General features: G+C 35.1%; 3 protein-coding genes across 4 annotated transcripts in view; all 3 read right to left on the bottom strand.

The window, feature by feature from the left end:
• Window positions 1-485: 485 nt before the first annotated feature.
• On the bottom strand, window positions 486-3,955 carry sprn2 (shadow of prion protein 2). Its single transcript, XM_058789773.1, has 2 exons — window positions 3,785-3,955; window positions 486-2,524 (listed from the first exon to the last, which is right to left on the bottom strand). Exon 2 carries the CDS (start codon window positions 2,510-2,512, stop codon window positions 2,093-2,095), a length of 420 nt encoding a protein of 139 aa, XP_058645756.1. The 5' UTR covers window positions 2,513-2,524; window positions 3,785-3,955; the 3' UTR covers window positions 486-2,092.
• Window positions 3,956-4,435: 480 nt separating this feature from the next.
• On the bottom strand, window positions 4,436-10,396 carry rassf2b (Ras association domain family member 2b). Its single transcript, XM_058789632.1, has 10 exons — window positions 10,187-10,396; window positions 8,719-8,804; window positions 8,544-8,619; window positions 8,318-8,469; window positions 6,897-6,955; window positions 6,637-6,785; window positions 6,399-6,552; window positions 6,198-6,319; window positions 5,097-5,194; window positions 4,436-5,018 (listed from the first exon to the last, which is right to left on the bottom strand). Exons 2-10 carry the CDS (start codon window positions 8,772-8,774, stop codon window positions 4,955-4,957), a joined length of 930 nt encoding a protein of 309 aa, XP_058645615.1. The 5' UTR covers window positions 8,775-8,804; window positions 10,187-10,396; the 3' UTR covers window positions 4,436-4,954.
• A 1,440-nt stretch (window positions 10,397-11,836) lies between these two features.
• The window catches only part of kcnip3b (Kv channel interacting protein 3b, calsenilin), a 36,030-nt gene continuing 27,704 nt past the window's right edge, over window positions 11,837-20,162 (bottom strand). For both annotated transcript variants that reach the window (XM_058789633.1, XM_058789634.1), the window contains 5 exons: window positions 14,454-14,524; window positions 14,024-14,131; window positions 13,830-13,934; window positions 13,685-13,747; window positions 11,837-12,207 (listed from right to left, as the gene is read on the bottom strand). In XM_058789633.1, the coding sequence (XP_058645616.1) occupies window positions 12,160-12,207; window positions 13,685-13,747; window positions 13,830-13,934; window positions 14,024-14,131; window positions 14,454-14,524 (395 nt within the window). In that variant the 3' untranslated portion in view covers window positions 11,837-12,159. The remainder of the gene's footprint in view (window positions 12,208-13,684; window positions 13,748-13,829; window positions 13,935-14,023; window positions 14,132-14,453; window positions 14,525-20,162) is intronic.

Here is a 20,162-nt window from a genome sequence, read left to right as displayed (position 1 = left end):
TCACTGATTAATTTATTTATAGAAATGTAATATTATGGATGTTTAATTATAGTAACCATTTATATTATTTACAAAAACATCAAAACAGCATTAATACATTTAAAATTTTTATTAACTGATAAATGAATTTATATTGATTATTTATTTTTTATTATGTATTCATATCTTCATATCTTTCAGTAGTTCCCTCTAAATGTTCTTTCCCTTGTGAATGTGTGGTGTACATTGAATTCTACAGTAGGAAAACAATGTTTAAATAATGAAATTGGAAATTGTTTTCAATATTTTGTAGATCAAACAATTGCTGGTCTGTTTAAAATGCCCTTAGCAAAAGGAAGACCATTGCTATGGTAACATCACAGAGAACACTGAGGCCTTCATGTGATACATGCAGCATGTTGCTATGAGACCAGGCCATTCAGAAACAGAACGTCACGATTAGGAGGAAGCAATTGGAGGCTAAGCAAACAAAGTGGACAAGAATAAGCAGTCAATTATTTATTCATTTACACTCTGAAAACAGTACAAGGAGAACACACTGACAGGTTTTTAAAATGCCTGCCAAAATACACATCAAACCCTGAAACCAACAGAAGAGTATTAAATGACATCACCGGAATGAAAGGAACAGCAGAAGCACTTCTGTTATTTTTCATTATGTCCATCCCACGACATTTCAGCTAAAAGAGTTTGCATCAAATCATTTTAGGTCTATGAGAGAATGCAAATATTAGCCCTTAAATTAAAGCTGTTTCATTTGTATTGAATGACATTTGACTAAAATAATTAAAATCCTAAATTAAAATCCACAGTGACATATAATTGCAGAATTGTCTGCCATTAGCAACACAGCATGAATTAAAAATAATTTAACATTCATCACATTTGGCTAAAACATTTGAATATATGTTAAATAGTAAAATTGATAATCAAATCAATCTACCAATTTACCTTACCTTCAACCAGGCATAATATATAGGTAAATTGCAAAACTTCCATACATCATTAGCCCCTTTCACACAGTAATACTAGTGATTTGCCATAAAACTTGGAACGATTTTACCGTAAATAGCTACAAAAATGCGCTGTTCACACAGGCAAGACGTTCCATCTTTTTACCGGTAAAGCACCATTCAGACATCTGTTTCAAAATACCGGTAAATTATGTGAGATCATTAACCAGAAATGACTTCTAAACAGCTGCCCCATATCAGTGTTGTGTTTGTAAACATGGATGGGTAAACGTGGTCAGTGTTTTTTTCTGTCAAACTTTCACATTCATGCAGTGCTTTTGGCCCAGAGTCGTCGCATTCGAATTCAAACCGAACTATGGTTGTGACTAGAAAGGATACAGCTCCGACCGGAAACTAACAATGAAATGTAATTTTCTACCTATTAGATTGTTTTATTAACGTCTACACCTACCCCAACCCTAAAGCTACCCCTTACAATAATGTAAAAATGATTGTTGTACAGTGTGATAAAAAATACGTTATATTGATGTGCGCATGCCCAGTAGCCATAGCTGTCTCCCTTCTAGCTTTAACCCCGAACTACACAGCGACAGCGTTGAGTAAAATGTGTCATCTATGTCAGAATGTTATGATTGGCCCAGAGTAGACATCTTATATCAGCGCATTCTGAACTCGTACGTGCATACCTGTAATCTTCATTCTGCATTCACACGCAACATCATTCTGGTAATTTACTGGTAATGTTACAACTTCCCTTACTGGTAAATTGCTGGAACGAATTTACCGGTATTTTTGAAAAGGTCCTGTTCACACATAATCTCTTAACAGTAATTTATCATTAAAGGAAAGGGGCAATTATTATTATAATGAATAATTAATTATTTAATTGAATTATAATATATAATAAATAAATATATATATTAAGATTACTTTTAACTTTTGACCTGTAGTGTGTGGTCTAATGTAATAACTTTCTCAAATTTCATATTTCTCCAAGTATATTGCTGGTGTACGTTAGTTTCCTCTTCATCAAACACTCTATCATTGAAATTGATTGCATCCAAAACAAACGCTTTCTGGATCTTGTCTGTGACAAGAATTGCCTCAAACCCTGTAACTCATCCCCACATAAAGACGTGTGTGACTGTTCCGAGTACTATGAGGACGCTGGTCACATGCTCTGAGCTGCCTGTGTTCCTGTAATACTGCCCGTCCGAGCGATTGTAGTATCCCTGTCCATCAGGGTAATAGCGCCTGTCCTCTGAGGAGCCATCGTAGCCGTAGCCATACCTCGGTCTGCCCAGAGAGCCCAGCCCATAGCCAATGGCCGCTCCACCAAGAGCCCCCGCGGCTGCAGCACCTGCCAGCTTCAGGCCCTGCCTGCCTTTGCTCTGAGAAGGAGGTGCTCTGGCTGGCAGACCCACTCCCTTACCCCTGCCACCAAAACCTCCTCCACGCTTGCAGTGCGCCCAAGGATACAACGACGCCAACAGCAACATCCACACCCAAATGATCAGGACCTTCTGATTACCCATCATGACTGGGGGTCCCTTCAAAAAACAAACAAAACATTTTCGGTCAGAAATTACTAGATTTTACAACTAATTAGAAAAAAACAAAAAAAAAAAACACATACAGCAAGCAACACATTGAATTAAATGTGAAATTTGGAAGTGGAAAGACTGAAACAGACTTTTCTTGTAAAACATACTCTTATAATATTTATTTACAACATTGATTTACAGTGCAGGAAATAAAAGAAATTGACCAAAAATGGGTTTGTAGCAAATTTTAAAGTTTCCTACAATAATATTAAATTAATGTAAATGTCAGAGTATTTATTTTTATAACTAATTCAGTGCCAATGGACTACTAAATCCACTGGACTTTCTACAATGAAATTGTTATACCTGTTATTCTATTTATTTCAGTAATTCTTTAATAGGATTGAATCTACTTTACAAATGAAAGATATTACATTTTTTTATTATTATCAATAAGGATTATTACAAATAATCTGCAAAAAATATGGCACATTAGAATTACAAATTATTTCTCTTTATTTCATATAGTCTATTTATTCACACAATTTGGGTTCTACTGTACATTCAACCAGAATATAAGCTTCTTTTTCAAATAATAAATATGACTCTTTCTCAAAATGAATCTAAAAATGTAAAATATTTTTATTAATCTATCTTTATTAATATGTAATATTTATTTAAAGTGTTATGCTTTTATAATTTACATTTGATTAATTATATTAAATATTATACCTTTTTATCATCAAAATTAAATGTTTGTTTCAGCTCATTTATTATTATTATTATTTTATTCAACATAATTATTCAGACAATTACAGTGCGGCGAGCGGCACAAGTCATCTGAATCTAATTATACGCTCCGTTGCACATCAAAAGACGAGTGCTGACCACTGACAACAAGCAAACGTCCTGAATGATGTAACAATTGACAGACTCACCTAGAATGCGATTGTGCTGCGAACTGCATTTTCTGACACACAATGACCCACTTGTTGTGCCATAAGTATATATTCATTATCATAAATTAACTGAATAACAAAGACATCTATGTTGATCCCGTAATGCTTATTTCACATACTCTAATATTTAAAAATGAAATAAACCAATGATTAGTTTATCTCTAAATGCATCATTATATATTATATTATATTATATTTTATATACTAAAAATCATCTCAGTATTTAGTCCTAAAAACATTTATCCTCTTCCATATTTTGCAAATCTCATCAAAGCCCCATCTGTTGCTACAAAAAGAAGCATCTTACCTGGTGATAGTGCTGATCACTGGCTTCTATTCACCGCCTGAACTGCTCAACCTTACTGTGAAAAGCTGCTCTATGTTGTAAACAACCACCTTATGGAACTGTCACTCACTCGACAGCAGCGAATGACCAATCAGGGATGCTGAACAGCCCCGCCCACTCAAGAACAAAGGCTCAACAGAGAATGAATTACAGCCTGGTACTAGTCTGGCTTTTACTCGTTTTAAAGCAGTTTCTGTTAAGATTTACATCCCATTGCACCTACGCTCTATTTCACCCTAGTGTCTATTATCCCTGGCCATTAAGCTTGCATATCTCATTTGTAATAGTAGCAGATCAGTGCTTAGGACTTAATAAAATGCATAAGGAGAGATTACAAGTCTTTATTCCACATGGAAAATTAATATATATATTTTTTAAATGTCATGCCTAACAATGTGGAGCAATGGGTTAATGTAGTGTGGCATAAGATGTATCCTTGCTGAATGGACTGTTATTTTATTTTATTTCTACTGCTTATACAGACTCATTCAAATGTTAAAAAATATCAGAAGTAATACATGTATTATATTAGGAACAACTAAAGGGATCAATAAAATGTTATGAGAGCTTTTACTGAGGTAAATAAAAAAAATAATAATAATAAAAATTCAGTAATTTTCTCAAAGTTTTTATTATCAAGGGCAAAAATGTGCACATACACTGTAAAATACATTACAAAAAAAAGATATTAAATAATTTTAATACCAATAGACATTATTACAAATATTCTGCAATTAAATAAAGCAAATACATTAGATTTTATTTTTTTTCACATTGTCTATTTCTTCACAATATGGGCTCTACATTATATCAAATTTTGAATTACCATTCTTACGGCTTATTATTATTATTATTATCACTGTGCATGAGTGAAAGTCAAACAATGTTACATTTTTTGACCCATTTGCTTTCCTTTGTAAAAAAAAGAAGGCTAAGTAACAGTCTGCTGTTTATCCAATGAAGCTTATTTAGAGAAAGTCTTGGTACCTTTGGATACTGCTGTATTATATATTACGTGAAGATAATAAAAGCCAAATTTAACTAAAAATATGTTCCTGAGACAGCGCTGTTTTGTCACTGTTGGTGCTTTAAGGATGGTGTCCATGAGTGATACATGCCTGCACAGCTTCATCATGTAGTTGAATCAGCTAAAGACCGCATGTATTTCTTGATGATACGGCGCATATCTGTGTACCTGAAATAAGGGCACAGAAAAAAAATGAGTGCACATAATGATTTCAAATGACTGTATTACGTGTGACTCAGACTGTACCTCTTCTTCAGTTTCTGCATCTCTCTTTCTTCTTCCTCTTGCAGCTTAGCAATGAAGCTTTGTAAAACAGGAAGCTCAAACTTGATGTATTGTGCCACCTTGAGGACAAAACGAAGTATCACAAAGGTATATAAATACAAACTTGCACTGTGTACTTGTCACATTGGCTGAATTCAGTGCCCTAACATACTACTCTTACTATTTCTATAATAAATAGAAAGAATTCCATATGCAATTTTTCTGACCTTCTACTTCAGTCAAAATGTGCAGTATACAACCAGGGACATTATATAGATTAGAATATTTAATCCCAAAATGCGATGTGCATGACTTTCCATTACAAAATGAAAAATTGGAATAAAAATGTAAATTTTTATTTTATATATTTTAAATGTATTCGATTTTAGAAATAAAAACATTTTTGCACAAAAATATAATTTATATAAATGAATTTATCTAACTAAATATTTTTTAAGTTTGGAAAATAGATAGATAGATAGATAGATAGATAGATAGATAAATAAGGCCCTAGCATCCTCTAAGGAGGCAAAATTACTCAAAAATGACAGCATTTAATAAATATTTCAATAAATAATTAAATATAGAATTAAACAGTTAATGAACACTCGAAAATAACTAAATCAATAAATTATTATATCACCAAACAAATAATAAATGTAATACATATCTGTTGTATGTCATTTTAAAGTCATTTTTAATCAGTTTTATCTTTGAATCGAACGCATTTGTGACTTTTCCAAACAAACAAATAATAAATAAACAAACAAACAAATAAATAAATAAATAAATACCGCTCTTCAGAGAAAGACTTGTGAGAAAAAGTAAGCATCAATTCAAAGATAATGATTAAAATAAATGCAACATGATGCTAAAATTAAATAAAATGGACATGTACTAATTTGTTTGGAGATTTAATACTTCATTTATGAATTCTATGTTTTATTAACAATTTAGTTATGTGTTTACTGATTTATTTAAATATATTCATTTAATTATTTAATTTTGAGTGATTTGGCCCCACATAAGACCCCACAGTTTGGGTAGGTAGGTTAAATATAGATGTGATATTTAGTCTCTTACATCATGGGTGACCTCTTCCATCTGGTCCGTCTCCATTAGGAACATTTTGCTGACCTGTTCACAAGGGCCTTGCAAAACCCTGAGCGCCAAAGGATGGTCATTAGGCTTCAGCTGATGTCTCTCTGAGTGCAGGGAGAGGAATATGAACTCAGGGACAAAGAAAAGAATACTATGACCCATTTAATTTCAGTTCGGACATACCTCCACTGGTGTGGACGATATAAAGGCTGAATTCATCCGGGCTGTTCTCGATCTTGAACTTGTTAAGCAGCACTCGCATGACCTGTGCTGTCGTCATACAGCTGTTGACGCGGACATTGGTCACAGAGCCGAACTTAGGGGTAAAAACTGCCGTCTGTTTGACAGAAACAACTGTGAGCAAAAGTGTGAGCAAAAGGGTTTACTAACGTGCTTACAGTTCACGAAACACGACGCCTGCCTTGTGGTTATAAAAGTGGCCGTTGAAGGAGCATCGGTTTCTCTTGACTCTCCTGATTCCAAGCCGTCGTCCACTAATTCTCCTTCCACCGACATCACTCTTGGCCCTGCCGAGACGATCGGAGTGTGTCGACTCCTGCTGCTCCTCATCTGTCAGATGAGATTTTACAAATCCAACGAGACAGACACAGCCGTTCAGATATTGCATAGACAGTGAACATTGGTAAGTTTTTAGAAAAAAGTCAAGAATGTAGTATTCACCTGTCTCTTCCTTCCCTTCACTGACGTCTTTTGATTGGTCGTCTGCTGTAGTGACCTCACTGGAAATAAACGACTCATTTATTTCATGATTAAAAAAAAGAAAAAGAAAAACGAGAACAGAAATTTAACTCCTCCATCAGTTTGTAAAGACAAGCAAAAAATTGCATTTGACAAATTTACATAGGCTACGTGTATAGGCCTATAGGGCAAGCGTTCATATTTTTTACTAAAGTGTTTGCTTAGATGAATTATTGTTTATCTGTAAAGTTGCTTAGATTTTCCCTTATTGTGGAAATATAACAAGCAGCACAAATGTTGTCAGTATTGATAATGAATGTTTTCTGAGCAGCAAATCATCATATTACAATGATTTCTGAAGGATCATGTAACACTGAAGACCAGAGTAATGGCTGCTTTGCTATCTCAGTAATAAATTAAAATTTTATTGAAATATATTTTAAAACTTATTTGATTGTAATAATATTTCACAATATTTGTATCCATTTTTGTGAGCATAAGAGACTTCTTTCAAAAACATAAAAACATCTCACTGACCTTTCAAAGTAGTGTACAAAAAGATGTGCAGAATTTTGCACAGACAAGATTAAATATATATATTTCTATCAGTTTAGTCTCAGGTCAAAGTATTTTTGGCCTTACTTTCTAAACTATAAACATATATGTGCATTTTTTTTAATTTACTAGTTTCACTGTGAAGGCAAAACAAAAAACAAATTTTTGATTGTTTTTACAAACTGAGGTATAAAAATAATTTCTGTGGTAATTTACAGATGTTGTTGATATTAAAGTGCCCCGTTATGGGTTATGGAAGGTTATTTTTTTGGTTTTGGGAGTCCCCAACAACAGGTTGACATGCATGCAAGGTCAAAAAAACACTTTCACTTTCTTATAATATGCATTTATTTTTACCTTATTTGCTCAGCGACTCCCAAACGATTCGCTCAATGATTCTTTTTTCCAAACCCCTCCTTTGCGTGACGCTAATCTGCAGTGATTGGTCCGATTGGTCGATTTCTTTTATAGCAGGGTTTGTGATTGTGAGCAGTGCTGATTTGTGCACAGCCGTTACCGGGGAAACCTAGTGGGCGGGCAATGTGCTAATGTTTCATTTTGACGTCAACATTCGTTTTAAAAACGACTCGTTTCAATGATTCAGAGTCGACTCCTTCTTTTGAGAGAGAATAAATTTATACACGGTGCACTTTCAGATTGAAAACTTTGCAGGATGTTTTCATTCACTTAGAGCTGTGTAACACTGCATGAAAGGTAATTTTCAAAAATCCATAATAGGGGCACTTTAACTTATATACATGTATAACACAAAAGCACAAATAAAAATAATTCATAATATTAAAATAAAAATCCTTCTTTGCATTAAACATATTATGTAAATATCTGACTTGAGTGTGTTGATGTCCGTTTCGGCGCTCAGAGATGTTAATGAGGGGCGTGGCCTGTCTGCCTCCTTCTCGTCCTGCATCTGCAGTCTGATTGGCCGCTGTACGCCCCAAAAAACATTGAGCAAGCCCTCTATGATCAACTCTCCTTCCTCCTGTGAAAATCACATAACATTTATGCCATTGGATATATGACAGCCATACAACAGGGTGTAATTTACCAACTAACCTCTCTGTGTCTCAGCTGGAGGGCTTCTCCTTTGTAGTAAAGGTTGTATGTGTTAAGCTGTGAGAGAAGAGTGCTCCTGCAACCAAAAAGGTAAAAAAAAAAAAAAAAAGAAAGTCAGGTTTATGAGAAAGGCAAGAACAAGAAACCTTGCAGTAACATAGCAAAATGCACTTACTTGCTTACAAATTTGTTTTCGCCAATCTGTATCTTGTCTGAATCCTCACTGTCCATGTCGAGTGAGTGGAAAAACACTAGGAAGGCCTGTAAAGTATGAAAGGATGTTTTAAAACATCTCCTCTGAGAAAAAAAAAAGTAGAAGAGAATCTCATGACTTTTTCGCCTCATAATCGCAAAAGGACTCCAGGCAAGATTCTCACACTCTGAAACACACACACACACACACACACACACACACACACACACACACACACACACACACACACACACACACACACACACACACACACACACAAACTGAACTGTCTTACACCACATTACTAAACTATTAAAGGCTGTAACACACATTTAGGTCTAATATTTTATATTTTACCATTATTTAGAGTGAAATTTTTCATCCTTTTTACTGCTAATGCAAAAGTAATGAGAAATAAATGACTAGTACATCACAACCAAGCAATAACAGAATTTGCACATACACACTTAAAAATGTAGGTTTTTCATTGGCATATGTGACCCTGGGACACAAAAGCAGTCATAAGTAGCACAGGTATATTTGTAGCAATAGGCAACAATACATTGTATGGGTCAAAATTATCGATGTTTCTTTTAAGCCCAAAATCATTAGGATATTAAGTAAAGATCATGTTCCATGAAGATATTTTGTAAATTTCCTATCCTAAATATATCAAAACTTAATTTCTGATTAATAATATGCATTGCTAAGAACTTCATTTGGGCAAATTTAAAGGCGATTTTCAAAATATTTGGATTTTTTTGCACCCTCAGATTCCAGATTTTCAAATAGTTGTATCTTAGCCAAATATTGTCCTATCCTAACAAACCATAGATCATATTTATAAAATCTTATTTATTCAGATTTCAGATGATGTATAAATCTCAATTTCAAAAAATTGACCCTTTAATGACTGTTTTTTTCACATATAGTTCAATGAAGAACATTTACAATAATAGTTCACCCAAAAATGAACTCTCGGTCATCATCTCATGTTGTTCCAAACCTTTATGACTTTCTTTCTTCTGTGGAATATAAAAAAAGATATTCTAAAGAATGTTGGTAACCAAACAGTTATGGTTACCGTTGACTTCCATTGTATTTTTTGTCCACACGTTGTTCATTCTTCAAAATATCTTCATTCATGTTCAGGAACATCATGAGGGTGAGTAAATAATGACATAATTTTAATTTTTGGGTGATATCCCTTTACATCCATGGAACATTTCCAGTACATAAAAGGTTCTTTAGATTTTTAAAATGTTCTTCTCACACAGGGTTCTTTGAGAAACCAAAAATGGTTCTTAATTGGCATCACTGTGAAAAAATCTTTATTTGAAATCTATATTCAGTTTTTAAACCAACATTTCATCCATTGTAAGTTAGTTTATCTGAATTGATATTTGATAATGTACCTGTAAAGGTCAAGATGACAAAGCAGGTGACTTACTGTTCAAGCAGCACGTGGGAGAATCCAGCAAAGTCAGTGAAAGCTACTCAGACTCTGGCACATACATCAGATAATGTGACTGTAAGCAAAGTCAGCAAAATGGAAGTCTTGGAAGTCATCTGGTCAGCATGAAAACAGCTGTGTCCTCCGCGAGGATGAAAGCGTGCCGTTGACAAGCTAAAGCAGTCTTTGCCCCTCCCTGTAAGACTCTTCCTCATTGCAAATGTTAAGTCAGGAAGTCGCAGCTATTTTCACTCGGGTCAGACTTCCTCCCATTCGCCGCAGATATGCACACTCTGCCCCCAACCTCAATTCAACATGCACGCCAAGATAATTACTTGCACAGATAGCCAACGTTCTGATGGTTTGCTGGGCCAGACAGGAAGTACGCTTGGTCGAGCGCATAAACAGGCCTGTGGAATGTCCATTGGGGCAGATGTTAACACACTGTCCCATGAATGCAAGACTAGTGAACACATAATGTCCTTTATTTAAAAGAAGTGTGTGCTTACCAAATAAATATAATGAACAGAAATATGCATCATGTAAACATCTTTGTATATTAGTATCTTTAAAATCGCACTGCTGTGAGTGTGTTGGGTGTGTCATAAGGCCTAATTTCTACACAGTTTTTCTGAAATCTCAACCAAGTGTATTTCTTTCTCAAAATACAATACTTTTATTCTGAGGCGGCACTTGTTTAATATAGTGAATTGAATTGTTTCTCTGTGTTTGAGGAAGCAAGGTGACCCAGAAAAAGAGGAAGCTTTATAGGTTGTGATGTGAATGGCACCAGTTGTACTCAGTACCGTTTCTAGGCATAGGCAAGCTAGGTGGTCGCCTAGGGCGGGCGCTACATTTTAACAGGGTTGTGCTAAAGAGTGGGACAGTCACCCTGAAATATGATTGCCGCCCCACTGGGTCCCCCAACATCATTGAAGGAATGAATGAACTGATGCAAATGCTGTTCATCTGTTCCTCTGGTAACAAGCAGGTTTGAGCACAGCGTTAAATAAATAAATAAAACAATTAAACAATTGTCTGGATTAACTCTGATAATGATTTTGTCTCTCTTTGTTAAAATGTATATTTAATTATATACTATATATTTAACATAACAATATACTGTGCCACACTATTAAATATAGTAAATAAATGTATTAATTTAAGCCCATTACTTATTTAATTAATACTTAACATAACAATATACTGTGCAGCACTTACGCCCATCACTTCCAAAAAACAAATAAATAAATAAAATAATAATAATAATAATAATAATAATAAAGGAAAAATAAATAAATAAATGTCTGGATTAGTACTTGACTAATGTCTTTGTCTCTCTTTGTTAAAATGTATATTTAATTACTTAAATTTAAGGAATTTAAGCACATTCCTTCCAAAAGACAACTCATAAATAAATAAATAAAGGCAAGAAAAGCATTTGCCTCATTTTTACTACAACCTCACTGTGTATTTTTTAAAGTTAACTTTTTGTTTGAATTTTGCATAACTTACTTATTAAAATATGTGAAATAATAAATAAATAAATACATAATTTTTTTTATATATGCAGACAAATGCACATCATGGAGTCATTCACAGATGCCTTTATTTCTTTGTAAAAAAAAAAAAGACAAATAGCAGGCAAACATGCAAAAATTCATTTATCTATGCAGAAACTAGTTTAAGAGCACAGATATATCTACATATACACAAATGAGCATTTACAACCGGTCTTGAATGCCAAAGATTAAATTGAGACGCACGCAGACGACCCACATCCTTTTGTTAAAGCATTCAATGCAATCAATCAAAATATTCATTCACATGCTACAGATGATGTGCAAGGCCTAGGTACAAAACACAAGTGTTTCTAGAGAGTCCCTGTGGAGCGCTTGAGGACTAATGGAACGATGCTGAGAGCCGATGTGGAAAAAGAGCCAGGATCATTCTGCACTTCATGCTGCGCTCTAGATGACATTCTCAAACAGCTGCATGGAGCTCATAATGTTCTCGTCCTAATAAAACAGCAGAGGCAGGAAAAGCGTCAGTCGCAGATTGTTGCTGACAGCTTCATGTTAGACAGAGTTTAGAAAATGTCTGGCTGTCACACGCTGACAGTGAGAGCCTCCATATCAACATGAATCAGTCCAGTGTTGACATTTATCTGACATTAACTCTGATGCTTCTGTCTATGCATGGTGAACAACTGCAGATACTTCTAGACATGACATCAAAACAAGAGGATTTAAAGGGGTCATTATTTCCTTCTAAGGTTTCACTGTCTGTATATTGTTAGTCAAGATTTTGTGCCAAAAACTCAGAATTTATTTTTTTTCATGACCATTTCACATCGTTTTATTAACCAGACTGTTTATTTCTGTTTATTTTCTACTGGAAAATGTCACTAATTAAGCTGATTTATAATGTGTTCACACCTACTTTTCCAAATTGGCATTGTTGATATGCAAATATAGGTTAATATTTCAAACCCAGGTTTTTTGGTAGCTTGATTTAAAAAAAAAAAAAATTTCATTAAATAATATCAAACTATTATTCAAAGATGTAATAATATTTAACTGTCAAACCAAGTGGCATGGATAAAAATAATAATAATAGTAATAACCATAATAGTTATTATTATAATTATTGTTGTTGTTATTTCAAACACAAATTATTTGTTGCTTGATTTTTAATAAATTTCATTAAATAATATCAAACCATTACTCAAAGATATAATAATATTTAACTACCAAACAACGTTGCATGCTTTTTCATATTAATAATAATAATATTAATAATAGCTATTATTCTAATTATTATTGTTGTTATTTCAAACCCAAGTTTTTTGTAGCTTGATTTTTAATAAATTTCATTAAATAATATCAAACTATTATTCAAAGATATAATAACTACCAAACCATGTGGCATGCTTTTGTATAATAATAATCATAATACAAATTATAATTGTTGTTGTTGTTATTTCAAAACCAAGTTTTTTGTAGCCTGATAATTATAATAATAGTATTTAACTATCAAACCAAGTGGCATGCTTTTATATAATAATAATAATAATTATTATTATTATTATTATTGCTGCTGTTGTTGTTGTTATTATTATTATTATGCATAGAGGAACTGCAGATACATGAAAACAAGATTAAAGGTGTCAAATCATATGTATTCACTTATGTATAATGCTAGTTCAGATTTTTGTGCCAAAACTATTCAGAATTTAATATTTCATGCCCATTTTCCATCCTGTTATAAAATAAAATTAAACTTTTTGCTGGTCCTGTGTTAACTATTTCTAAAGTATTTCCGAATTAGTTGTTTTTGTAGCTTAGTTTTTCATAAACTTCCTTTTTGGACTAGAGAGGAAGTTTTGAGTTACAGTATATTTTCATATTAGCTGAAAAATGAAAAACTCTTTCATGTCAAAACATACAGAAAAGTTTGATTTCTTGTGACATGAGCTCTTTTAATCTGGCCTACCTTCTGACAGGTCTCTATGAATTCATCTATGGTTACAACACCATCTCTATTTCGGTCCATTTTCTGAAACAAAGGTGTTTACAGAGATCAGAGATGATCATGACTGGCTGACATAATTTCCATGGGATTGTTAAAAGTTTGTTACCTGGAAGAATTTCTCCACGTGTTCAAATGCAGCATCGTCTTTTACACAAGGAAAAGTATACCTGCCCATCATGTCATAGATGGACTTCATGATAGCCAGCATTTCCTGAAGAAAGTGAATGTTAATTGTGGTAACAATGCCAAATATGTGTTCTAATGAGACAATGTCAGTTTGGTAACACTGGTGTTTTGTACCTCTTTGGTGATGTAGCCGTCTTTATTAATATCATACAGGTTAAAGGCCCACCTCAGTTTCTCTGTCTCAGAACCTCGAAGCAGAACAGACAGGCCGATTACAAAGTCCTGCCAAAACACACACATATTACAGTTGATTAGAAAACAAAACTAAATGTAATATTCTCACTTGGGATTGTCTGTTGGACTAACACTTATGTTCTGTTGATAATGAACCCAGTGATGGAGGTGTAAAAATAACAGTAGTAATTAACCTCTTTTTTGTTCCTCTGATATGATTAAAATCTAGTAGGCAGATAGTATTGTTAATCTTCTGATTTACATGAATATAGACATTTGAGTTGAATATAGTAATATAACATGGAGCTGCAGTCTTTCAAATGACAATTTTTGCAAGTGGTTTGTTATGTATTTGAATAATGTTCCTTACCTCAAAACGTATAGAGCCATTTCGGTCCATGTCAAAAGCATTGAAAAGGAAATGTGCGTATGTGGTTGCATCTGGAAAAATAAAAAATAATTCTTATTGATTCTTAACTTGATTCTTAATATTAGGATTTTATAATCAACCTACCAAACAAAAAACTGGACACACTTTTTGGACACAGATTTTATAATAACAGACAAGTCATAAAAAACTAAATAAATAAAAGTAATCTATAAAATAGATATATATGTGTGTGTGTGTGTGTGTGTGTATATATACAGTGAGGAAAATAAGAATTTGAACACCCTGCTATTTTGCAAGTTCTCCAACTTAGAAATCATGGAGGGGTCTGAAATTGTCATCGTAGGTGCATGTCCACTGTGAGAGACATAATCTAAAAAAAAAAAATCAGAAATCACAATGTATGATTTTTTAACTATTTATTTGTATGATACAGCTGCAAATAAGTATTTGAACACCTGTCTATCAGCTAGAATTCTGACCCTCAAAGACCTGTTAGTCTGCCTTTAAAATGTCCACCTCCACTCCATTTATTATCCTAAATTAGATGCACCTGTTTGAGGTCGTTAGCTGCATAAAGACACCTGTCCACCCCATACAATCAGTAAGAATCCAACTACTAACATGGCCAATACCAAAGAGCTGTCCAAAGACACTAGAGACAAAATTGTACACTCCACAAGGCTGGAAAGGGCTACGGGAAATTGCCAAGCAGCTTGGAGAAAAAGGTCCACTGTTGGAGCAATCATTAGAAAATGGAAGAAGCTAAACATGACTGTCAATCTCCCTCGGACTGGGGCTCCATGCAAGATCTCACCTCGTGGGGTCTCAATGATCCTAAGAAAGGTGAGAAATCAGCCCAGAACTACACGGGAGGAGCTGGTCAATGACCTGAAAAGAGCTGGGACCACCGTTTCCAAGGTTACTGTTGGTAATACACTAAGACGTCATGGTTTGAAATCATGCATGGCACGGAAGGTTCCCCTGCTTAAACCAGCACATGTCCAGGCCGACTTAAGTTTGCCAATGACCATTTGGATGATCCAGAGGAGTCATGGGAGAAAGTCATGTGGTCAGATGAGACCAAAATAGAACTTTTGGTCATAATTCCACTAAACGTGTTTGGAGGAAGAAGAATGATGAGTACCATCCCAAGAACACCATCCCTAATGTGAAGCATGGGGTGGTAGCATCATGCTTTGGGGTGTTTTTCTGCACATGGGACAGGGCGACTGCACTGTATTAAGGAGAGGATGACTGGGGCCATGTATTGCGAGATTTTGGGGAACAACCTCCTTCCCTCAGTTAGAGCATTGAAGATGGGTCGAGGCTGGGTCTTCCAACATGACAATGACCAAGCACACAGCCAGGATAACCAAGGAGTGGCTCTGTAAGAAGCATATCAAGGTTCTGGCGTGGCCTAGCCAGTCTCCAGACCTAAACCCAATAGAGAATCTTTGGAGGGAGCTCAAACTCCGTGTTTCTCAGCGACAGGCCAGAAACCTGACTGATCTAGAGAAGATCTGTGTGGAGGAGTGGGCCAAAATCCCTCCTGCAGTGTGTGCAAACCTGGTGAAAAACTACAGGAAACGTTTGACCTCTGTAATTGCAAACAAAGCCTACTGTACCAAATATTAACATTGATTTTCTCAGGTGTTCAAATACTTATTTGCAGCTGTATCATACAAATAAATAGTTAAAAATCATACATTGTGATTTCTGGATTTTTTTTTAGATTATGTCTCTCACAGTGGACATGCACCTACGATGACAATTTCAGACCCTCCATGATTTCTAAGTGGGAGAACTTGCAAAATAGCAGGGTGTTCAAATACTTATTTTCCTCACTGTATATATATATATACACACACACACACACACACATATACAGTCATGGCCAAAAATATCGGCACCCTTGGTAAAAATGATCAGAGAAGGCTGTGAAAATTAATCTGCATTGTTAATCCTTTTGATTTTTTATTTTAAGGGGAGACACTACAGGCAAAAACACTGTTTTTTTATGCACCTGTCAATTTTGAGATTTTGGGCTTTTTGGTTTTTCATAAAGTGTTTTTTCAGACTAGTAGAACGAAAACATCCAAAAGACACTGTTAAGTGTTTCTTTTATAGCACTTTATCTATTTGTGTCAATAGATTTCAATTACAATACATATTTTTAAAGGCCGTTTTCTCAAAATGAGTTTTTTCTCCTACACTGAGCCATAAATCTCCACTTCAGTAGCACTTAGACACACCAAACTTTACATTTTTATTCCTGTCTATATCCTGAAGGTTTTTACAGAGGGATTTGTTCATATATAATTTGCTTGATTATATACAACATTTTAATCGCCCCAAAATTGTCAAAATATAGTGTTTTCTGTCTGTTCTAAGTATTTTCTGAATTATGGAGGGACAAAATGAGATACCCAAAATTCCCTCTGTAAAAACTTTTGATTATAATATGTCAAAAAAATTAAACAAGAATTTTGAAACTGACTTCATCCAGTGTTTAGATTTTTGTACTAGAAATGTATGCAAATTAGTGCATATTTCATTAAATAATGCCTCATTTGCATATTTAAACCTAACATTTTAGAAAACTTGTAATACAAAAAATGTTTGCAATTATCAATGTAATCAATCAACTAGGTAAGTAAGGCGATAACTATTAGTTAATTTTTTTACCCTATTCACCTGCAGTGTCTCGCCTTAAAAAAATCACAAAAATCTAACCTTTCATTGGATAATCCAGAGGAGTCATGGGAGAAAGTCATGTGGTCAGATGAGACCAAAATAGAACTTTTGGTCATAATTCCACTAAACGTGTTTGGAGGAAGAAGAATGATGAGTACCATCCCAAGAACACCATCCCTAATGTGAAGCATGGGGTGGTAGCATCATGCTTTGGGGTGTTTTTCTGCACATGGGACAGGGCGACTGCACTGTATTAAGGAGAGGATGACTGGGGCCATGTATTGCGAGATTTTGGGGAACAACCTCCTTCCCTCAGTTAGAGCATTGAAGATGGGTCGAGGCTGGGTCTTCCAACATGACAATGACCAAGCACACAGCCAGGATAACCAAGGAGTGGCTCTGTAAGAAGCATATCAAGGTTCTGGCGTGGCCTAGCCAGTCTCCAGACCTAAACCCAATAGAGAATCTTTGGAGGAGCTCAAACTCCGTGTTTCTCAGCGACAGGCCAGAAACCTGACTGATCTAGAGAAGATCTGTGTGGAGGAGTGGGCCAAAATCCCTCCTGCAGTGTGTGCAAACCTGGTGAAAAACTACAGGAAACGTTTGACCTCTGTAATTGCAAACAAAGCCTACTGTACCAAATATTAACATTGATTTTCTCAGGTGTTCAAATACTTATTTGCAGCTGTATCATACAAATAAATAGTTAAAAATCATACATTGTGATTTCTGGATTTTTTTTTAGATTATGTCTCTCACAGTGGACATGCACCTACGATGACAATTTCAGACCCTCCATGATTTCTAAGTGGGAGAACTTGCAAAATAGCAGGGTGTTCAAATACTTATTTTCCTCACTGTATATATATATATACACACACACACACACACACACACACACATATACAGTCATGGCCAAAAATATCGGCACCCTTGGTAAAAATGATCAGAGAAGGCTGTGAAAATTAATCTGCATTGTTAATCCTTTTGATTTTTATTTTAAGGGGAGACACTACAGGCAAAACACAGTTTTTTATGCACCTGTCAATTTTGAGATTTTGGGCTTTTGGTTTTTCATAAAGTGTTTTTCAGACTAGTAGAACGAAAACATCCAAAAGACACTGTTAAGTGTTTCTTTTATAGCACTTTATCTATTTGTGTCAATAGATTTCAATTACAATACATATTTTTAAAGGCCGTTTTCTCAAAATGAGTTTTTTCTCCTACACTGAGCCATAAATCTCCACTTCAGTAGCACTTAGACACACCAAACTTTACATTTTTATTCCTGTCTATATCCTGAAGGTTTTTACAGAGGGATTTGTTCATATATAATTTGCTTGATTATATACAACATTTTAATCGCCCAAAATTGTCAAAATATAGTGTTTTCTGTCTGTTCTAAGTATTTTCTGAATTATGGAGGGACAAAATGAGATACCCAAAATTCCCTCTGTAAAAACTTTTGATTATAATATGTCAAAAAAATTAAACAAGAATTTTGAAACTGACTTCATCCAGTGTTTAGATTTTTGTACTAGAAATGTATGCAAATTAGTGCATATTTCATTAAATAATGCCTCATTTGCATATTTAAACCTAACATTTTAGAAAACTTGTAATACAAAAAATGTTTGCAATTATCAATGTAATCAATCAACTAGGTAAGTAAGGCGATAACTATTAGTTAATTTTTTTTACCCTATTCACCTGCAGTGTCTCGCCTTAAAAAAAAATCACAAAAATCTAACCTTTCATTGGATAATAAGAATTTAAAATGGGGGGGAAATATCATTATGAAATAAATGTTTTTCTCTAATACATATTGGCCACAATTAACGGCACCCTTTTATTCAATACTTTTTGAAACCTCCATTTACCAGTTTAACAGCTCTAAATGTTCTCCTATAATGCCTGATGAGGTTAGAGAACACCTGACAAGAGATCAGAGAACATTCCTTCATCCAGAATCACTCCAGACCCTTTAGATTTCCAGCTCCATGTTGGTGCTTCTTCTCTTCAGTTCACCCCACTCATTTTCTACAGGGTTCAGGTCAGAGGACTGGAATGGCCAGCAGAAGCTTGGTTTTGTGCTCAGTGACCCATTTTTGTGTTGTTTTTGAGGTTTATGAATGAATGAATGAATGAATGAGGCATTTATATAGCGCTTTATTGTGTATTGCAATACACCCAAAGCGCTTTACAATCATGTGTGTGTGTGTGTGTGTGTGTGGGGTGTCTCTCCTCAACCACCACCAGTGTGCAGCATCCGCTTGGATGGTGCCCTGGCAGCCTCAGGACAACGGCGCCAGTGCGTTCACCACACACCAGCTTCAGGTGGAGAGGAGAGAGAGTCATAGAGCCAATCAAGTGGATGGGGATTATTGGGAAGCCATGATTGACAAGGGCCAGGGGACGGAATTTGGCCAGGACACCGGAGTTACACCCCTACTCTTTACGATGAGTGTCATGGGATTTTTTTAATGACCACAGAGAGTAAAGACCTCGGTTTAACGTCTCATCCAAAAGACGGTGCTTTTTTACAGTATAGTGTCCCCGTCACTGGGGCGTTAGGACCTACACAGACAGACCCACACAGGCCCTGCTGGCCTCACTAACACCTCTTCCAACCTAGTTTTCCCAGGAGGTCTCCCATCCAGGTATTGACCAGGCTCAGCCCTGCTTAGTTTCCATGGGCAACCGGTCTTGGGCTGCAGGGTGATATGGCTGTGGATTTTGTTTGTGTTTGGATTATTGTCCGGTTGGAAGATCCAAACATGGCCCATTATAAGATTTCTAACAGAGTATTTCACTTATTGATTTTTTATCTGTTGGTATTTGATAGAATCCATGATTCCATGCGTCTAAACAAGATGTCCAGGACCTCCACCAGAAATATAGGCCCACAACATCAAAAATACAGCAGTATATTTCATTGTACACACGGGGTACTTTTTATCCCTGTGTTCACCAAACCCATCTTGAGTGTTTGCT

The sequence above is a fragment of the Onychostoma macrolepis genome, chromosome 10, assembly GCF_012432095.1.
Source record: "Onychostoma macrolepis isolate SWU-2019 chromosome 10, ASM1243209v1, whole genome shotgun sequence".
Lineage (NCBI taxonomy): Eukaryota > Metazoa > Chordata > Actinopteri > Cypriniformes > Cyprinidae > Onychostoma > Onychostoma macrolepis.
The sequence above is the reverse complement of the archived record's forward strand: the minus strand, read 5'-3'. Positions and strand labels throughout refer to the sequence as shown.